Source organism: Bemisia tabaci, chromosome 6 (genome assembly GCF_918797505.1).
Source record: "Bemisia tabaci chromosome 6, PGI_BMITA_v3".
Classification (NCBI taxonomy): Eukaryota; Metazoa; Arthropoda; class Insecta; order Hemiptera; family Aleyrodidae; genus Bemisia; species Bemisia tabaci.
The window spans coordinates 32,832,141-32,852,387 of record NC_092798.1 but is presented as its reverse complement, the minus strand read 5'-3'; the positions used below and the strand labels follow the sequence as shown (position 1 = coordinate 32,852,387).

General features: G+C 35.8%; 2 protein-coding genes across 3 annotated transcripts in view; one reads left to right on the top strand and one right to left on the bottom strand.

Moving 5' to 3' along the window:
- The first annotated feature begins 1,325 nt into the window (after positions 1-1,325).
- CycB (Cyclin B) lies at positions 1,326-16,354 on the top strand. Its single transcript, XM_019061366.2, has 9 exons — positions 1,326-1,484; positions 3,760-3,986; positions 4,919-5,060; positions 6,506-6,700; positions 8,533-8,691; positions 9,583-9,822; positions 11,148-11,266; positions 12,441-12,588; positions 13,505-16,354. The coding sequence occupies exons 1-9, from the start codon at positions 1,407-1,409 to the stop codon at positions 13,601-13,603; spliced, it is 1,407 nt and encodes a 468-aa protein (XP_018916911.2). The 5' UTR covers positions 1,326-1,406; the 3' UTR covers positions 13,604-16,354.
- Positions 16,355-17,052: 698 nt separating this feature from the next.
- Positions 17,053-20,247, bottom strand: part of LOC109043956 (paramyosin, long form) — a 104,200-nt gene continuing 101,005 nt past the window's right edge. For both annotated transcript variants that reach the window (XM_019061345.2, XM_019061354.2), the window contains 2 exons: positions 20,015-20,215; positions 17,053-17,692 (listed from right to left, as the gene is read on the bottom strand). In XM_019061345.2, coding sequence (XP_018916890.1) covers positions 17,489-17,692; positions 20,015-20,215 — 405 coding nt within the window. In that variant the 3' untranslated portion in view covers positions 17,053-17,488. The remainder of the gene's footprint in view (positions 17,693-20,014; positions 20,216-20,247) is intronic.

Here is a 20,247-nt window from a genome sequence, read left to right as displayed (position 1 = left end):
AATGGACATGCAACAGTTTTCCCTTGGAAAAATCATTTCATCATTGTAGGTAAGGAGTTTCTGTTTTCCTAAAAAGTGAAGAATTTTCCGAGATTTTCCGCGGTGACATGATGTTTTTTTTGCTTAGTTGGACCACTAGGATCCTCATGAGTAGGTTTCAGCCCCGAAACCGAATGGACATGCAACAGTTTTCCCTTGGAAAATTCATTTCATCATTGTAGGTACGGATTTTCTGGGTTCCTAAAAAGTGAAGAATTTTCCGAGATTTTCCGCGGTGTGATGATGTTTTTTTTGCCTAGTTGGAGTCCTAGGATGCTCGTAGGTAGATTTCAGCCCCGAAACCGAATGGACATATAACAGTTTTTCCTTGGAAAAATCATCTCATCATTGTAGGTAACGAATATAGGTAGGCGCAAGGAATAGAGAATTTTCCGAGATTTTCCGCGGTGACATGATTTTTTTTTTCGCTTGTTTGAACTCCTAGAATACTCCCGAGTGGATTTCCGCCCCTTTATAATTTCCTCCCGTTCGGGGGGGGGGGGGGGGGTTGGGGTTGGGGTATATGTTCGTGTTGGTGGGGGGGGGGGGGGGGGGTTATGGGATACTCGTTTCACGTGTTTCATTTTCTTGAGATTTGTAAGAATTCATGTCATAATTTAAATCATAATTTAAAGGCCATTAAATAATTCGGAGAAGCCCTTCAATAAATTAACTATCTTTTGCTGGTAATTGTTTGGGTTTTTGTGTGTGTAAATTGGGGGGGGGGGGGGGGGTGATGGGGAAGGGCGTCCAATTGCTCTTTTATTAAGTCGAATGATAATGGGGTCGCTTGCGTAGAGTAGCATTTGGCGGCACTCGAGCCCAGTGTGAGGCGGAGTACGGCGCTCATTGTAGTTGACGGCCGTTGTAGCTAAATTCATTCAATTCAATTCAATTCAATTTATTAATTCTTCAATTTACACAATACAATAAAAATACATAATCAACTTCCCTCATCCAAGAGGTGACTCGTGTGGATGAGAGTAGTAGACTTTCAAAAAGCGCGCGGCTTGTTGCGATGAAAAGTGCAGCCAATCGTAAATGATCCTTTCCCATTGGACGAAATATTAGAGCGTACTGTGCTGTGATACTGATGTGTGTCCGCCCCATGGTTGACGTTATTTAACTTTCAAGCACATTTTAAAGAAATAATCGCTTCACTCCCTTATTGTGGATCTCTGCTGATGGTAGAATAGAGTTCAATTTTGTCGCTAACAATTTTTGTGTTCTTCTGGTGTATTGTCTACACAGTTGGCAACAGATTTTTAGTGGGGAAGAGGGAGCCAATCAGAAACATACCTGAGGAAACAAGCTCATCGTGATTGGCTGGATTTCCTGCGTCTCCTCTGTTTTGATTCCTTGACCGAATGCATGTGAAGTATTTGTCAAAAGTGAAGTTTCAACGGTTTTTCACCATGTCGTCCCGTATCAGAAGTACTTTTGGCGTAAGTTATTCTCAGAATTACATTTCTGTATCGTTGTAATCCAATCCCTCTCTGGCTTTCTGAAGTTTTCAGCTCTATTTACCACCTAGTTATTTAAATTATGTTCGTCCACTGTTCTCTACTGCAAGTGAGATAGCATGGCAGTTGATGACCATTATTGAAGCCCTTTTTGTCATTCATCCTCCTACTTTACTGTACTGATCTATTTAATCTTCTGAAATATCCTCTTGTCATACTAGGAACTCTGATTATTTCATATTGGAGGATCTCTCCCGAGTGCCTGGTAACCACTGTTCTCATACTGTAGGCCTTCATGGGAAACCTGTCTCTTATCTATCCATCCTAAGTTTCATTGTCTCTAGATGTTAGGGAGCAATAAAACCGAGATATGTCGAATTAAATGAACGAGCAAAGCAAGTAATGCCTATCAAAGACAACAGCATGCTTTTGTCAATGATGTGTCAAGTGCTGGAAACTTCACCAGATGCTCATCGAAGGCATTAGCTCCGTTACGCATCTTTACTTGAAAACTAATACAAAATACGCTTATTTGCAAACCTTTTGTCCACCAATTTCCAGCGGGAGAGATTTCAGTGCCTTGACCAGTTTCATTCGTAGTAATTAGCCACCACTAGTTGGTATATTTCTCAACGGAGTAGGGACTTCTTATTGCCATCACACTGCATTGTATGAATGTCAGTCATTAAGGTTATGGCTGTATTATTGTAAATTATGAAGCATCATTGAGAGATTTGAAGTGTGGTTCTTAATTGTAAATCTTGGTCCTTGAAGAGGCTTGTAATACCCCGCTTATTCTTCTGGGCCTGAGACCACTTCCATTTGCATTTTTGCACTGACCAACTTGCTCATGTGAAGCCTATGTGTTGTTCAATGCATCAAATCCGTTTGAATTTATTTTAATTTGTGTCGCCATAATTGTTGTAAAGTAGATAGCATATAAGGCATTTCTTATTCTCTCTTGTTCAATCATTAAAGCTTTGATGCCTTTCATTTAAAAGTTGCTTGACTGTTCAGTTTGAGAGACTAGAATAGAGAGGATCCCTTAACCCATACAAAAACTATCTCAGTATCTTGTCAAATCCTCCATGCAGACAAAGGGTAGATACGTTTGTTTGGATGCCACTTAGTGTGGCGCTGCATGTATTTTGTATTTACCCCTAACTGTGCATGAAGAGATTAGAGGCGTCGCCATCTAAGTGGATGCTTGTTTACTTTCAGCTTGCAAGTGTTTTCGCGTCACTACTATCCACATGAAAACATCAGACTCCGCGGAAGCAGGAACACGAGCTTAGATAAATTTTTTAATACTTTCAAACCTTGTAACACTTTAATTTTTAGCCACACAGAAACCACAACCACTTAAAATTGAAAGTTGCGAAACAGAACCGATTAGTAGTTTTTTAACGATACGATCATTAGACTTATGTAAGGTGGATAGTAGCAAACGCCATTCGTGCAGAGGCCCATATTCGTCACTGCCGCTTGCAAACCGAAAGTAAACAACCATCAACTTAGCTGACAACAACTCTAACGAGATCATGTTGTGGACCCTCTCAAAATGTAAGGAATTCTCCCCTCAGTTCAGCACTTCAACTTTGAGAGTTTTTTTCAGCTTAGGTCCTTTAAGAGAATACTGGTAGCACCATCGTATTTCTAACAAAAAGCTGCAGCATGTAAATGACCAATCTAAGTAGTGTACTCTGAGGGGTCAATTTTCCCTTCCGAGTACACTTTTATGACAGTATTCCCTCCATTAGAAATTCAATCTATAACATCCCAATCAATAACTTGAATGTAAATTGGACTTATCAATTACTTCCTATTGTATCCTTCAAAAATTGTGGGATACAGTCTTGTACCTCAATCACTTTTTTTACTTTTCTCATAATTTTTGATGTTTTTTTCTATTGTGTCAGAAAAGTTGTATTAAATGCTGTGAATTCAGTTTTCATGGTACCATCTCTTGATTGAGAAAATAGAGTTAAGTTAGGTAGCATGAGAATCAACGCTCATATATATTATCCAAGTTATCAGCCATTAAGAATGAGGATGAATTGATGCGAATGCTGTCTCACATCTTGTGTAATAAAACTTAGTGACATGAAGTAACCACTCTTCTGGTCGAGTCAGGAGAAGTGCACTGGTAAGAGTACCTCTGCTTTATCAATTTTCTTCATGCTTTCGTAGAACAAGAAGGAATATTACCAATTGCTTCAATTATGTAATACTTAATCATATGCTATTTTTTTTTTAGACAACGCAAACAATGAGGACAGCCAACCAGGAAAATATTCCAACAATACTGGAGGGAAAGAATGTTCAAAATGATGCAGTAAGATTGACGAAAAGGCCCGCCTTAGTCACAACAACAAACACCATCTCACAACAGCAAGCAGCAGTGAATGCAGCAGCTGCAGCTAAAGAGAAATCAAAACTTGTCAAGAGACCCGTCCTAGCTGAGCGGAAGCCGTTGGTTACTGCGTAAGTATTTGCCCAAAAGACCAGGTGTAAGCTCTACCTATTTCCTTCAAACCATTGAATCCTGCGAATATTGTACTGAAGCTTTACATTTGTGGAATGAGGAAAAGAAAAATGAAAAAGAGGATTTTATTCCAATAGTTAAGTAGTGATACTGATAAGTATTGTTATCGGCACAACTGCTCTGTAGAAGTTGGTTTTAAGTCAGAAGCACTTTCATGAATATGACTGAATTGAGTGTAACTTAGATGTCATAATTGTGCTTGATTTAAACGCGTTTGAAATTAAAAAATTGTCCAGGAGCTTGCGAAGCACTAAGGAAGTTTAACTAGATTGCCAAGACAAGAAAATGAATGCTACTGTCAAATATTTTCAGTGCATAATCTGAGGTGAGTCTCACTCAAATTAAGGAATAGGTATTGTACCTTTTTTTTTATTTCTTCTGTTATTTTTTTCATAATTAGGTAGCTTGCCTCTAATGTTTGTGTCATAAACAATTTTTCAGAATGAATAATTAAGCCATCATCCTTAACCTCCTTCCAACTTTACCTATTCAACTAGAATCTTTTTCTATTTAATTTCAACTAAAAGACTCAATCCAAAAATAACGTAACTACAATTCATTTTGCCCAATTTTCTTGTCATATTCTTTTGATTTATTATTGAACAACAGAAAGTCCAAAAACTTCTTTGAATCTTGCCTGGACTGTAGAAATTCACCCACAAAATTGCTAAACAGAGTTTTGCTCTTTATAATTTGCCTGAATAATACATTTTATGAGGAAATAATGCGAGATGCATAATGTAATATAGTTGTGCTGGTTCTAGTTCAAGTATCCTGGATTTTAAGATCAGTAGAATTTCTCTTTTTCATATTGTAGTGGGTATGCAATTACCTCCGATATTTACAAGTGTTTCATACTTTGTTCCATCAGCCGCAACCCCATCAGAGCTGGCGCCAAGCTGCCTCAACCATCTTCCGTCACGACCTCCAGGCCTCTAAGCAGAACAAGTGGTTTACCAGTTCCCTCCTCCCGATTGCCGACCGGTAGCAGTACTTTAACCAGAAAACCCAGTGTGAGTTCAATGTCAATGACTCTCAGTTTTGAAGTAAACAGTAAGGCCATGATCGCCTCTGCCTTAATTGTGATCCTCAGGGATTAACTTTCTATCAAGCTCATTTCATCAAGCACTTATGTTTTTACAGAAATTTTTCGGCATCATGTAAGATAAAACCCTTTAGAATTTTTGAGTTGTTTCCCACCCTCCAACTTCCACTCTTTAGGGACACAGTGAACATCAGGAATTATGTTGTAACTTGGTACCTGAATGATACAACTTTTCTTACAATGTTATCATGAAAATGGTCAAAGTCTGTGTTGTCAAAAGCTTAGTGTATCCAAGGTCCTCTTTTACATCCATGCATCCCTCTAAACAACAGTTGAAGCGTGAAAAAATGACGAAAAAGTCTGGAGGGGCATTTTTTACACATTGCTGAAAAATCACCACAGGTTAGTGAATTTCTCACCAAATGAACTCAAGAAGGGCTCGTTTAAAACTAATAAAATAAACCACAAGATCCTGTAATCCATTTGTATATATCTTGAATAGCTTATTCAAAACAGGCCAACTCGAATTTTTTAGGACAGCCTTCGTAATTTTTTTTTCTTCCAGTTATTTTCAAGCCCTCGAATTTTACTGAATGTAGTAATGTACAAGAACACTCAGATGATGTGGATTTTCTCATGATTCTTGGATACATTATTTTGCTCTTTCTCGCCAATGGAACATAGATAAATGATTCTGAAGTATCTTTAGATATGATAGGCTTTCTCAATAGAGTGGAAGTGGGGTGTTTGAAATTGAATTTCTAGAGATTTGCCTGAAATTCTTTCAGATTTTTCTAAAAAAGATTGAAAAGAAGAAGAAAAAAATGACAAGGAGGCATTAAGTTTTTCAGTTCAAGGTCTTGTTTCTGTTTTCTTCTTTGAAGATCAGTAGTAGATGTGGGTTATAGCTTTATAGTCTCAGTTGACAGTTTTTTGCGGAAAGAGACATACATTTGTAGTTTTTCAAACCAATTCCCTAGATTTAGCTCTCCCATATCTTCATCAGGGTTGCTATAGTCAGGGAAGTTCAAACCAAGAAAATGTTAGGGAATTATAATAAAGCAGCCAAACCCGGAAATGTCAGGGAAAATAACGAAATTGTCAGGGAAAAATTGTGAAGTCATCTTTATTGGATTTCTAAAATGGATTTGACGTTCGGAACAACAGACTTTTCGTGAAAAACATTTCAAAGTATGTCTTTAACTTTCAGGGAATTTTACCAAAAAATGCCAGGGAATACTAGGTAAGATAGAGAAACGAATTTAATTTCAGGAAGACTCAATTTGTAATTGAGTGTGGTTTTCTCAATCGATTATCGATTTATTTTGTTGCCCTGATTGGTTTTGTCTCAATTATTCTGAAGCAATCATTAATTTAGTGTATGTGTTAATTGAAGTTTGTTTTTTGCTCCAGGTCCTTAAATCCGTTGAAAATATCTCACTTCCCAAATTAGAACAATTAAAAATCACCAGCGAAAAGACAGAAGATGAACAGTGTGATTTACCCGCTTTTAGTGAAATTGAAGATATTGACGCCAACGATCGCGACAATCCATTCTTAGTATCACCCTATGTCAATGATGTCTATGACTATCTGAGGAACTTAGAGGTAAGTTCAACTATGTACAAAGGAAAAACAGAAAGTAGTGGCTGTTATAGTTTTGGAAGCCATCTTAATGATTTAGGAAGGTATATATTTTGGCCGGGTATTTGAATATGTGGTACCTATGGAGCCTTTAATTGCTTTATCCCTTTTATCTTTTGTGATGTTTACTTTTTTTTTAATTATATTACCGACATGTATAAGTGCTCTCAAGTTCTGATGACAAAAAATTGTGATCTACTTTCAAAAGAACCAAAAACCACCATTTACCAAAATACTGGAAGAAAATTGCATTTAGTTAAACCGTTCTGGAATTTGTAACATTACAAAAGATGTTTTGAAATGAGCTTTAAAAGTGCTCGCATCTTTATTCTTTAAGCTGCTGTAAATACATGTATCAGAACGTCTTCTGTTATCCACAAAAAGTGTTTCGGAGATTCATTGAGGGTTTCCTCATTCATCAGAGCTAGCCAATGTCCTCTCTAATACTTGTCACGGTCTAGATGCCTGCACAGGTTTCGCTCGTGGACTACATTGAAGGGTGAATTTCTGTATGTAGCACCCTGCCTTCGCTTCCCATGAAGGTGGGGTTCGTATAGTTTACCCAACATTTGACTTGACTTCAATTCTATTTCAATCAAAGCACCATCCAAAAAGTAGCATTTCTCTTTTCCTTGAGAGAGAATAATGGTAAGAAAATTATAATTACCTGCATAGACCTCTACTTGTGTGTAATTTTCTAGTTTATTCATGATTATATAGTTCGCCACTTCCTACATTGTAACGGAGTCCTCCTAATTCAGTAAAATTTTCATGCTCTAAACTTCTACGTACTTACTGTTTTGCATTACACATATTGGCAACCTGTTATTGTGTAATAGTTCACACAAAAGTGGTTCCTTTATATGATGAAAGAAACCGGAATTTTGACAAATCTTGAAATCTGAAGGCACACAGGTGCTGTCTACGCAATCAAAATGAGTCTCAGTCTGGTTTGAAGTTCAATATTCTGAGTTAGTGTTGATTAGGAATTGCAATTTTTGTTCAGTGATTGATGATCACCTAAGGGCTTATATTTTTCTGTTATTTGCAGTGAAGTAAATAATAAAAGCAAGACATCTTCAGTTCAAAGCATCTAAATTTTCCATGTAAAAAGTAGTGTTGGGACGTGGATTCGGGATTCGGTGTCAAAATGCTCCAACTCGAATCGTGCATCCGTACATCCGCTGAAATTTCAAGATTCGCCCTATGAAGCCGAATCCCGAAGGTTGTTGAATTGCGTCGAATATCGCTATCGTCTCTTGATTTCAATTTTTGACTCATTCCAGAATGTTCTTGAACAGTAAATATTGGTATAAATACTCGCTGCGTCCAGATATTGCAACCAGTATTTGTTGACCTGCGTGATGAATAACAAAAAGTATCAAGATTCTGAAAAGTGAAGGATTCGTGACGGATTTGGACTGAAAATTAAAATTTGGGATTCAGATTCAGGTTAATTTCGGATGCGACCCAACACTTGTGAAAAGTCAGGGATTTTGATCATTTTGGTCAGAAAAAATCAGGAACAGGCAGAGTATTTGCCTCATCCAGAGACACCCTGCATTACTTATATTTGGGACGGAACCTTGCCTGTACCCTTTATTTTTGCCTCATCCAATTTTACGAAATGGTATTAAATCTTTATCCAGTATTTTCCTTTTTTTTGTTCATCCAATTTTGTTGTAGGCATTGTAACAACAAGATCGTAGCGTAATAGCTGGTATTTTTAATTTTGTTTAATATTGCTGCCTCTCCATCAACGTTCAGTTATTAAATTAAGTTCTTGATTTTTCCAGGCAAGAAATCCCATCAAGAAAGACTTTTTGCAAGGAGCTCTGATCACGTCCTCAATGAGAGGCACTCTCGTCTCTTGGTTAGTGGAAGTGCAAGTCCAGTATCGCTTGACCCCAGAAACTCTTCATCAGACTATTTTCATCGTTGATAATTATTTACAGGTAAGTGCTCCTAAACTTATACCATATATTTTCTGCTATACATCCTAACGGTCTTGTTTAGTTTGTAGAAAGTTTACTGAAACATCTTCCTCCCCCATTAATTTTGTATTCTCTTTGAAGGCTTTTTGCAGTTCTACAAGTTAATCGCTAGAAAAAAAAAATAAACCTCGAACTAGTCAAAGATTTTCTAATTAATTTAGTATCAAATGGGAAATTGACTCTGAGTTTGTCTTGTCATAAACTGCAAACAAGAATGAATGTTTAAGTTTAACGGCCAAGAGAGTTAACGTATACCTTTAATTAAGATTCCTAAATTGTGAGACAAATGGTTCGCATAAGCGCTGAGAAATTATATGCCTAGAAACGCCTAGGAGACCTTAACGAAACTACTGTTCTTTCTCACTGTTTTTAGGAACTGCAGGGTTTTCAATGGCTCACTTTTCTTACTTTAGCTTTCAGTTCTTCACTTTTTTCACTCTTGCCCTCTATTTTCACCCATTCTATTCCCACTTCTCAGAGCATTAAAAATTATCAATGTTGCACAAAATCAAATTAATTTCTATCCTATGGATTGCTTATTTTCCCCTCTGATTTAACAAAAGCACTGCAATTCATAGAAAAAGTTCAAAAACAAAGTCATGATTTGTTCCCCTTTGTCCCATTCAAAATGAAAATAAAATCCTCACTTTTCCATCGTATCTTATTTGTATGAAAAGCAATACAATGAAAAATAACATCAATTTTTTTTGAACTTTTTATAATGCCCCTCTTGCATCATAATTAGCATAGCCTTCATGAAAACTATAATTTACAGTAAGGGCCAGTATAATAGTGTGTTCATATCTCAGTAAATGAATGAGAAATAATTTTTTCTCCTGTTTTTTTTTCTAGAGAACGAAAGACCTGCCGAAAAACAGACTCCAGTTGGTTGGTGTGACTGCAATGTTCATCGCAGCCAAATACGAGGAAACCTACTGCCCAGACATTGAAGCATTTGTTTACATTTCAGACAACGCTTTTACAAGTGGAGAAGTGCTGGCGATGGAGAAAAAGATTGTGAAATGCCTGGACTTCGCAATTAATCGACCACTGTCAATTCATTTCCTTCGGCGTTACAGCAAAGCTGCAGGGGTAAGTTTTTTTAAGCCTCATTAGAAGGAATATTTTCCAAATTTTTATTTTAAAGGAAGTTTATACCATTACACAGCATGCTAGTTTTTTACATTTCGGAACCGGTATTTATCTATTTTTTGCCAGCATGTACAAAGCTATCCCGATATTATTTTACATAATCTATTTTACAGGGGGAAAGAAACACTCAACAAACACTAAATGACAAACTTCAAACTGCCTTAATTCTGGTTTTGTGAGGTCTCTGTCCCAGAATTCTCTTAGAACAGTCTTCTTTCCTCGGACACATAAATGAATTTTGAGAATTTGGAGACTGAAATTTTATTACATTTCTTTACAGTGCAATAGAGTTTCTCCAAAGAGCTCTGCACTCAATCACGATACCAGCTGGGATTTCAATTTTAAATCATGAGCAAGCAAAACTTGATTGAATTCGTCATTCTCCCAAATATGTCAACGCCAGAAATAAAAATTCAAGTAAAACTGTATCAATCGACCCGCCTCAAATCCTAGATAGTGTAATAATGTGATTAACCAATTAAATGCCCTAATATTTTGGAGCAATGAAATTTGAAATTGTTCAATTTAAAAAAAATTTGTGTTTTTCTCGTATTCTAATTTTTACCCTGAAGGCTTTTTGAGGATGACAGTATTGCATAAGCCATTTTGCTGTTTTGAGTATCCATAGGTAATTTATGTTGTGCCATTTTTAACTATGGTAGTTGAAAAACATTAGCTCTGCATAGTATCCTTACATACATTCAAGTCGCCCTACAGCGAGCCCGGGCGCTTTGCGACACCTAATCGCCATCCTTGCCTATCGATCCAGAGGTCATCTGATAAATGGCATCTTGTATGTGCATAGTATCCTTAAAGGCTCAAATATTCTTCAAGCCTTTTTTGAACAATCGCACATTATCAGTGTTTTTTAATTCACTTTAAGCTCTTGATTCAAAGAGTTGCCTTAGTTTGGCACAATTATTTTAGGATCCATTGTATTTCGGGTGTTGTGGTTGTTGTTGTGATTGCTGACATTCATCTCAATGTTTCCTTTGGCTAAGAAGTATTTAATTTCTAGGTAGAAAATTTAAAATGATGGTACAAACAGTATCAATCCATTAGTTAAGAGATCACTCTGTGCATCATTCTATTTTAGATGAAATATGGCCCTAATAGTATTCTTCTGCAGCACAATAATTCTATGCAGGTCTCGTAAATTACTCACAAGATCGTTTTTTGTATGGATAGTGTTAATAGAGTTTTAATTTTTTTGAAGTTTTTGTCCCGGCCTCTACATTACTATCTGTTTTTATTGTCTGTTCTAGGCTACATCAATAATTCACTCCTATGGGAAATATTTCCTCGAGCTTGCCTTGGTGGATTATGCTTTTACTCACATTCCTCCATCCAAAGTTGCAGCTGCAGCCACATACATAGCTCTAAGGTATTTTTCTCAGAACTGAGGTTTTTTATCTTTTTGCGTTTTTTAATTCTTGTAAAATTCAGAGAATAATTTGACGTGAGATAATCTTGTCCGAAGGTTGTGATCAAATAATCAAAAACAAAAGAAGATGCTTAGGTCTGAGAGTTGATTCTTAAAATGAAAGTAGAGATGCAAGCATGAAATTTCATTTCGCTGGAAAGTGAAATTTCATTAATTTTTCAGAGATTGCGTGTGCAATCTGCAACAGTTATTCAAGAATTCTTTAAGAAGCTTCCAAACATTTTACCAGTGGTTTTTTTCTTCAAAATTAAGATTTTACTTTTCTAAGGGTTTCATCGCATTTTGAGTCCATTGCAGAAGTTACAAAAAATTTCAAGAATTTTCATTTTACAAAAATTTATATGTTGCATCTCTGAAGGATGGTAGGAACCCTGGAGAATTTAGGGCTTAGAAAAGTCATTCACTCTCTGCTGCGCCAGCTTTTCTTGGCTACTGCTTTTCCAAAATCATAGTTTCTACTACCAGGAAAACAGGGAAAACCCAGGGAATTTGTGTTAACTTCGAAATTTAAGAGAGAAAAAGTTTCATTCGAAACAGTTCAGTGAAAAGAGTTTAAAATCGAAAGCTGCCTGTTTTCTTGTTTCAAGTTTAAATTGCTATCCACAGCTAATAGCACATGCTGATTTCTTAGATGTATAACTTTACCAACGATTTTGTATGACAGTTGCCTGGATGTCAAAGAATAACTATTTATCTCATCACGTTTGGCAGTCACAAATTTTCATGAAGTGGCAATGAAATATGTATTCTTTTGAAAAGTGTATGCATTTTAACAACAGTAGTAAGCCCAATATTTTGTAGAAAACATATTTACGGTAAAATATATTTTATGGTAGTGAAGTTGGACAAGATTTTAATATGCCAAAGGTAGCTTCTCTAAGTTGTGGCGACCATAGTCTCAGCAAACTGTGAAGATATACCTCTGCGACGGATATGTTTTAGTGGAGACTTATTCTCTGCAAACACTTCTGGGGAAACGCAAGGAATTGAAAAATGAAAGAAAAGTATAAAACCTGCTTAATTCTTCCTATTTATTCAATTTAACTTACTTAATGTTTGATGGTATAAGTTAATTGACTCTGACTTTTCATTGTAAATTGTTTTGTTGTTGCAGTGCCAGTAAAAACTCGTCTTTATCCTGTGAATCCACATGGACCCAGGAACTACACTACTACTCAAAGTATTCATTCAAAGTGATCAAGCCCATCGTCAATTTGCTAGCCAATACCATCCAGCATGTCACTGCATCCAAGAAAATGAATGTAAGTAATATCCTCATCAAAATTTCATGGAGAACATAATTTGTACAAAGAAAATGACTGATTTAACAGGAGCTTGCACCAAAAATGCGTTTTGAAACCTAGATCTAGATATGCAGTCGTAGATTATGTTTCTGGGTAACTTCCCAATTTTTATTTTTCATGTAAAATATTATGATGGTATCTGGATGAAATACATTTTCCACGCCTCATTCATGCAGTCACTTCAAAACTGTTAAAAATCTTAGTACGCAAGTTTGCAGCTTGACCATATGCATTCTCTGATAGTATGGTATTAATGCTGGTCCTTGTCTACCTTTATGTGTCCACAAGCTGTTTTTCATCTCTTCCTGACTCATATTTTTTAAGGAGTTCAGGATTCAAAAATCAGAAAAAAATTTCAGGCACGAATTTCATGGCCTCATTTTTAAATATGATTAAGCCTCTACGTAATGTATGCACTTAAAATTGACAGAGTTAAACAGTCCCACCTTTATTGAATGGATTTAGAATGTCATGTATCTTTCTAATTTTTCTGAAGAAAACTAACTAACATTTTTGCTCCAAATTTTGTGGATCTATAGGAGATGAGATTTTGAAATACTGCAATGCCGGTGTTACTGTTTTACTTAACTCAGTCCAAATTGTGTATTGATATTTTTTAGAAGTATAATGTAACTGCAATCCGCAGGAAACATTTAATTCAACAAACAAAAACCCAAATTTTTTCTCCGATAGGTGTAATGTATCTTTTTTACAAATGAAGTTGCACAAATAATGCATTGTCGGTATAATAAGCTCTCCTTAATGCATTCACCGATAATAAAAGTCCCTCAACTGTTCAGAAAGATATTTGTTACCATAATTAAATCCTGCTTTACGTCTTCAATCCTCCTAAACTTTCTTCATATTGTTTCAGGTTATCAAAGTCAAATACTCGCAGGAGAACTTCCTCAGGGTCGCTATTGCTACAGCTATTCAACCAGCTCGCATAAGAGAACTACTGGAAAAGCAATGAAGCTGAAACCATTTGTGTTTGTATAGCCGTAACCGAAAATGAATGAAAGAGAAAGAGACTGTCCTATTATTGGAATTGTGTATTGACAGTCCTTTTTCAAGTGATTTTAATCTATGTATTAATCCTGTTTTCCATTGCAGTCATTATCTGTTGTTTTCATCGTATTTTTGTGGAGGTCTGCTCAATTGGTATCTTAATTATTCCTTTTTGCACAAAATTTTTCCAATGACTCAGGTTTTCATCTTAATGAGGTAGCTTTATTAATCAGTTTTTGTTGAATCTCCACCTCGACCAATGTTATGCTCATTATTGTCACAAATCATTGTCTCTTACACAAAGGAATGTAACTCATCTGTGCTGCTTCCGTATTCATACAATGATTTTTTCATAACTGAACCATCGCCTAAATTTTCTCAAGATTTTAGATTCTTTTCTGATAAGTGTAAAAAAAAATAATTGAACATGTTACGCAAACCTATGGCACAATTCTCCTGTAAGGAAAATGAATTGTCAGTAAAGAATACTGAAGTAGGGCAATTCGGTTATGTTCCTTCATGTAGGAGGCGAGGAAATAATCATTTTTCTCATACGAAGGCAGACAAGAGCTGGCAGTATTCATGGCGAGTTCACTAATTTTTTTTTCCTTTGGATGACCTTCGAGAGCATCCGCTTAGTTTTCATTCTCAGTTTGATAGTGAGAAAACTAGTCAAAAACTAGTCTTCTTTTTCTTTTGAATTGTTTTAAAGAGCTTTAAGAGAGTTTTTGCTTTTCGAGTATTTGAATATGAGTATCGAAAAGCAGACTAGTGCCCTTAGACACTGAGTGACGAACATGTAGCATCTGTTAGTAAACTCTGAAAATACCATCCTTTGATCAGTCATACATTTTGTAGTAAATTCTTTACCACTATTGAACAGCTTCAGCCAGAATCAGTGTACCTGTATTACGCATTGCCTTTTTTCCTGCCTATTTATTATTATCATTTAAAAGAGGAAACCGAGCAGCATTTTGGCCTCAAAATTTTATGGAGTTTTTCTCTGTGATCTGAAGAGATTAATAGAAAGTTTCAAGGCACAATGATGCATATTTGTTGAGAGGAAAAAACCTGAATGAAATTTCCAAACGTGAACACTGTTGGACTGATACTGGTCGGAGCCTTTCAATTTAATGCATGCACAGTATGAAGGTGTACGAGCAGTTAAGTTTCCTTAAATTTTCATGACTTATTCAGTATTTCTCCTGAAAATCGCAGGCCTTCTCTAAAATGCTGGATGATTTTTTAGCACATGCTAAGAAGTACAAGTTGCTTTAAAATCAATTTTTCTCAAGTTTTGAGAAAACTATAAAAATTTGAGAATAGAGTTTAGAGAAGGGTCAAGCTACTTTCATTAACTTTCTACTCTTTGTTGAGCTAATTGAGTCAAAAATTCACTTTTTCACGGCAATTTCATGATGACAAGTTGTAAGGAACCCTCCGAAGTTTGTAAGTAATTTTTTATTCTCCAACTCCCAGTGTTACTGTTTCCCCACAGAATCAATTCGGAGGATGAAAAATGGCCCACAAATTTTGGAGAGTTTTTCCTAAAAGTCACTGTAAAATCACCTTGAACAAGTTTTCGACCTATTGAGTTCAACGAGGACTTGAAATCAGTCACCAAACAACTAACATTTGTTTAAAGACAACTTTTGCCGTTTTCGCTCATGGCATTGCTACATTTGTATTAGTTAAGTACCAGTAGGTCCTTTTGATAGGGGTCTGTCTTTGATCGTTTTTCAGTTTTCAGATGCTGAGGTTTAGTATGGAGATTCAAATGAAAACTAATATCAATGGCTTTTAAAAAGCTGGAATTTTGTAGCTCCCAATTAATATACTTGTACAGTGCAAGTTAAATTTTGCACTAGTAACTGACTCAAGCACTCCACAAGGATCATCAATTCATATTTTTTACCTTGTACATATTCAATTGTTTTATTCAATCAGCTCTCAACGTTTCAACTTTTCCATTTGGTCTGTAGCCGAGTATCTCTTTTAAAATTTTTGGGATTTGTAGAGTCTGCAATATGCAAAAAGGACTCCCAAAATTTAATTTTTGAATTACCAAATTCCCTTGGGAATGGATTTTTTCTTTTTGAAGGTTGTTCATTGTTCCCATGATCATTGGTTTCCAAAAGTTACTCTAAGACAAATCTGTAAGAAAAATTGTTATAAAACTCTTGATAAGAATTCTGATAGCTGCAATTTTGACTTTTTAGGTGACCTTTTCCATTTTAAAACTTGCAATAGAATTCAAATCAGAGTATTTGTCAACTATCAATGTATAAGGCCACAAAAATTCAACCGTTTGTGTTTTTGATGCTGACGGTTGTAAGCAAACTGCCCTACTTTCTGTTTAGTTTAAATTTCTTTATGTTTGTATTCTTTTCCTGCAGCTTTTTTATGTAATTTTTTGCAAGATTTGCCGACTTTTACCAACGTACCTCTGACCAATCTATAGTTTCGTAGTAGAAATTTCTAGTTGACTATTCTTAATCAAATCTGATAGACTTATTTTATATCTAGTTAATTACATAGTATTAATAATGTTTTTGGAGAAACTCCGACCAATAATGTTCAAGCCGCTCTACTGTACAGCCTAATGACTGAAACACTTAAAATTTTTTCACCAAATGAACTGATAGAGTCAAAATAGTTTGTGCAAGTGATATGTAAATATTCGGTGATTCAAATAAACGTTTTTTATTTTTACTAACTTTGTGCACTCTTAGTTTGTATCAAACCCAAATACTGTAAAAGTTTACAAATTTATTTTCGCACAATGGAGGACTTGAGTTGGAAAAAACACTTCTCAGTTTCAGTGTCCAGAATTTCTCTCGACATTTTTATTCTCAACAGAGAAGAAATGAGTTTAAAGAGACAGCAGTGTGATTGAATATTGTTCTTCCTCTGATGATACATTTAATGCAAATCTCAAGTTTTCTGCGGGTTCATCAGAATTCTCACTTAAAATTAAATTGTTAGTAATGATTTCGAAACACTGTAGTAGAGAAATGCTCTTTTTGCAGCCAAATCCTCAATACAGCATCATATTAGACATACATAGGTTAAAAGGCGGAGCGTGAGTGGTTGGCTATGTCTTATCGCTGCTTTGTCGTGCCTACATCGGGTTGAACTCACGACAAGCTAACGACACCTCTTAAGTTTCCGACAGTATGTCGTCCATTCCACCTGACGAAGGCACGATAAAGCAGCGATAAGACATGGCCGACCAATTACGCTCCACCTTTTAACCTATGTCATCTATGGCGACCTGACAAACACAAAATTTGAACAATCAGGCTGCTGTCCTTTCTTCCTCCTTCCCTTGTATACTCTTGAAAAATACCAAGATTCAGAGCCTACTTAAAATCTATCGAAGGTATGAAAGGGCAATTTAATATTTCAGAAAACTTGGGCAAGAGAAGAAAATGCTTTATTTTGTTCCATCAGCAGTATAACAAATTATCATCAATGATGAAATGATAGGTACATTCAATAAATGTCAAGCCTCATACCCATCAACAAATTTCTAGAAAAAAATAGTAAGGGTGGAATACATCAAATTATATTCATAAAAAAATAAATGAGAGGTGTGGTCAGGTTTTCCGACAATTGCAGGGGGTAACAATTTATTGCAAACACCAGCAGGACTACTAATAAATCAGGTGTTAACGAGAAATTTCTTAGCACAACCTTGACATCAATAGGAGTGGAAGAAAGTGTGCAGGTGGTAGAATTGTTTCATGATTTAATGGTGTAAATTATAAATAAAGGATGGTACAGTGAGAGATAAAACAAATTTGAATTAAATATTGAAATATAAAAAAACGAATAAGTTATGAGGAGTCTAATAGGACTCGGTGTTGGAAGTTCTGGTTTCTTGGACGAGGTAGACCTGGGATCCAGGGACAGTGTTGGTGGTGACGAAGGTACGGTGCTTGGCCCGGATTAAGGACAGGTTGCTCTCGGCCGTGTCAGCTCGGTCTTCAGCTGCCTCCAACTCCCGCTGGAATCTTCGTACTCGGGTCACACTCTGTTGGCTCATACCCTCCTGAAAGCAGTCAAAAAAACTTATTATGTATAGTTTGAGTCAGACTCCATTAAGCAGGAAGGAATAGTCTTGTCAGCAATTTCATCGGATAATTTTTTTTCTTCGAGAGAACCGCAGTGTTGATTCTTTTAAAAATTTTGGTGGATTTCCTGTGTAATTTGAGGCAAGTTCCCTGAAATCTTCAAAAGAAAACCTGCACAACAATTAAAATACCTAATTGAATAATAAAATAGATTTTTAGATGAAGCATTGTAAGAAGGTATATTCTTCACACAGGGCTCAAAACTGAAGAAAGCTTTCAAGGAATGACGTTCTGAATTATTCCATTTTATACCTATTAAAAAATAAATGATGACAGGAAGTCTGCAGCAAGTCATGCGTTTTCCAGTTTCACCGTCGATATGAGAAGAAATGAGCTGGTTTTACATTTTAGAAGTGTGGATGAAAAGGTCTAAATTTTCCTAATAAAAGTGCACATGAAAATACTAGATCTGACAAAAATACCTACGTACAAACGAAAATGATTTACACATCGGTGCAAATGAATATAAACATTTGCATAAATTATGTCTAGAGGGCTTTCAAAATCAAAGCTATGAGCAGGTCACTCATCCTTTCTTCCAGACTTATTATTCTGGAACCAGGGATACGACAAAAAACAACGGACTTAACACTGCAACAGTATGGATTGCAATTAATTGCAATGATGGCAAGTAAAATTATTGCGATTCATTTTTCAATATTATTCCATTCATTTGTAAATGTTTGTTTTCGAATTGCCAAGCATTCACAATCAGTTTTAAGCAGCTTATTTCATCGGAGAAAGTTTGCATTTTTGCCATTTCTTTTAAGATTGACAGATTTATTATTTTTAAAAGAGGATTTCGCTGACCAGACAGCCATAGAAATTGATAAAAAATTTGTTATGTTACACTATGACTGCATCATCGATTTTTTTGCTGAAAATTGCAATGCAAATAGTATAAAATCTAAAGATCACTTTAAATATTTGGAAAGATATCTTAATGCCATTATTGTCAAAGCTAAAACAATGTCACCTTTTTAAGTGAAAAGGAAAATTTCCCCCCAAATTTAGATGTAAACACATTTTGATGGTCAAAGTAAACCGTGCCAATAGTACACAAATAACAGCTTACAATTTACACAATACCTATGTGTTTTTCGTCCTTAATTTTTAGTTTGAAAAAATTTGGAAGTTCATCCGTAGAGTTGATTTTAAAATTTAAAAAAAAGAGAGTGGTCTGTCAACCAAGTTTCATCTCAGAACTACTAAATTTCATACCAAAAATTGTCTGGAAAAAAGAAAATTTTGGTTTCAGAGATAAAGTCCCACATCACAGATAACCCAGGGACAGTATACTTACCCCAGTTTCCCATGTGGTGATGTGGTCCAAACATGAGTCACCAGAGATTTGCACCAAAGGTGTCAAAATAATTTTAGTCTCGGAAAATCACTACTGAAATTCATATTTGACGAGGGCAGAGTTCATGCCAAATAAGTTTAAACATCATTTGGCCGAGATAGAAGGTCAGCTGTTACCAGTTTAGCATTGAAAGTAAAGGGAAGAATCAAGGCAGATTTTCTGTCACGCACTAAGGGTGCTTAAACTTACTTGACGTGGACTTGACGATGTTCATTCACGACATCAATTTCGCCTTCAACTTATGAGGTAGGCAAAATCGCATCATGGGCGTTGAAATAGTTACCGCTTCAAAGAAGAAGGAGTGAGCGTTGGAATTGACGCGACGCACTGCAGACGCAAGTTACACGCGAACATTAATTTTGCCTTCATATTAATAGATAGGCAATAAATGTGTCACGGGTGTTGATGTAGTTACTTCCTCGGAGGTAATTGAATTTTAAATCAAATAAATAACTTTCAAACTGAAAGGATATGCTGCGTTTGCATTGAAAGCAATTCACCCGATTTCCGAAATTCAAAACTTGACATGTTGCATACGAAGAGGTGAGAATCAGGGGAGCTTACTTACGTTGCAATGCTGCAAAATTACAATTGACAATTTATAAATGTACTTAAGAATTTTCATTTCATGAACTTTTTTCATGATCTCATGATTGATTCCACAAATCGTTGAAGAAATCATTCGTAAATAGATGAAATATAAAAAAGAAAAAAGATTATTAGCACGATAGATTATTAAAAGATTATTAGCACGATTCTGTGTGGCGGTAAGCCTCAAAACGATGCAATGCAATTAAGCCCCTTTGACTCCCACACTTACAGATATAAGAATCTCATTTATTTTGAGAAAATTATCTGAAGCTCCGAATTAAGTTACCTGTTCTTGGAGTTGCCTCTTGTACAAGTTCAATTTCTGTGTGGCTTTTTCGAGGGTATCTTGGAGTAATTGGACGTTCTTGTGGTCTTCTTCGCTCTGGATGACGATTTCTTTCAATGTTCTCTCTTTCTTGCGCAAGATTTTCACGGTTTCTGCGTGGCGTCTCTTTTCTTCATCCAGTTCAATTTCAATATCACGAATCTGGAAGCAAAGCAAATGGATAGAAATCATTT

Excerpts from the sequence above, each read along its gene's own strand:
- CycB (XM_019061366.2), top strand. The coding sequence starts at position 1,407 with ATGCATGTGAAGTATTTGTCAAAAGTGAAGTTTCAACGGTTTTTCACC. Across the intron at positions 3,987-4,918 it reads CGGAAGCCGTTGGTTACTGC|CCGCAACCCCATCAGAGCTG; the intron begins GTAAGTATTTGC and ends TTGTTCCATCAG. Across the intron at positions 9,823-11,147 it reads GTTACAGCAAAGCTGCAGGG|GCTACATCAATAATTCACTC; the intron begins GTAAGTTTTTTT and ends TGTCTGTTCTAG.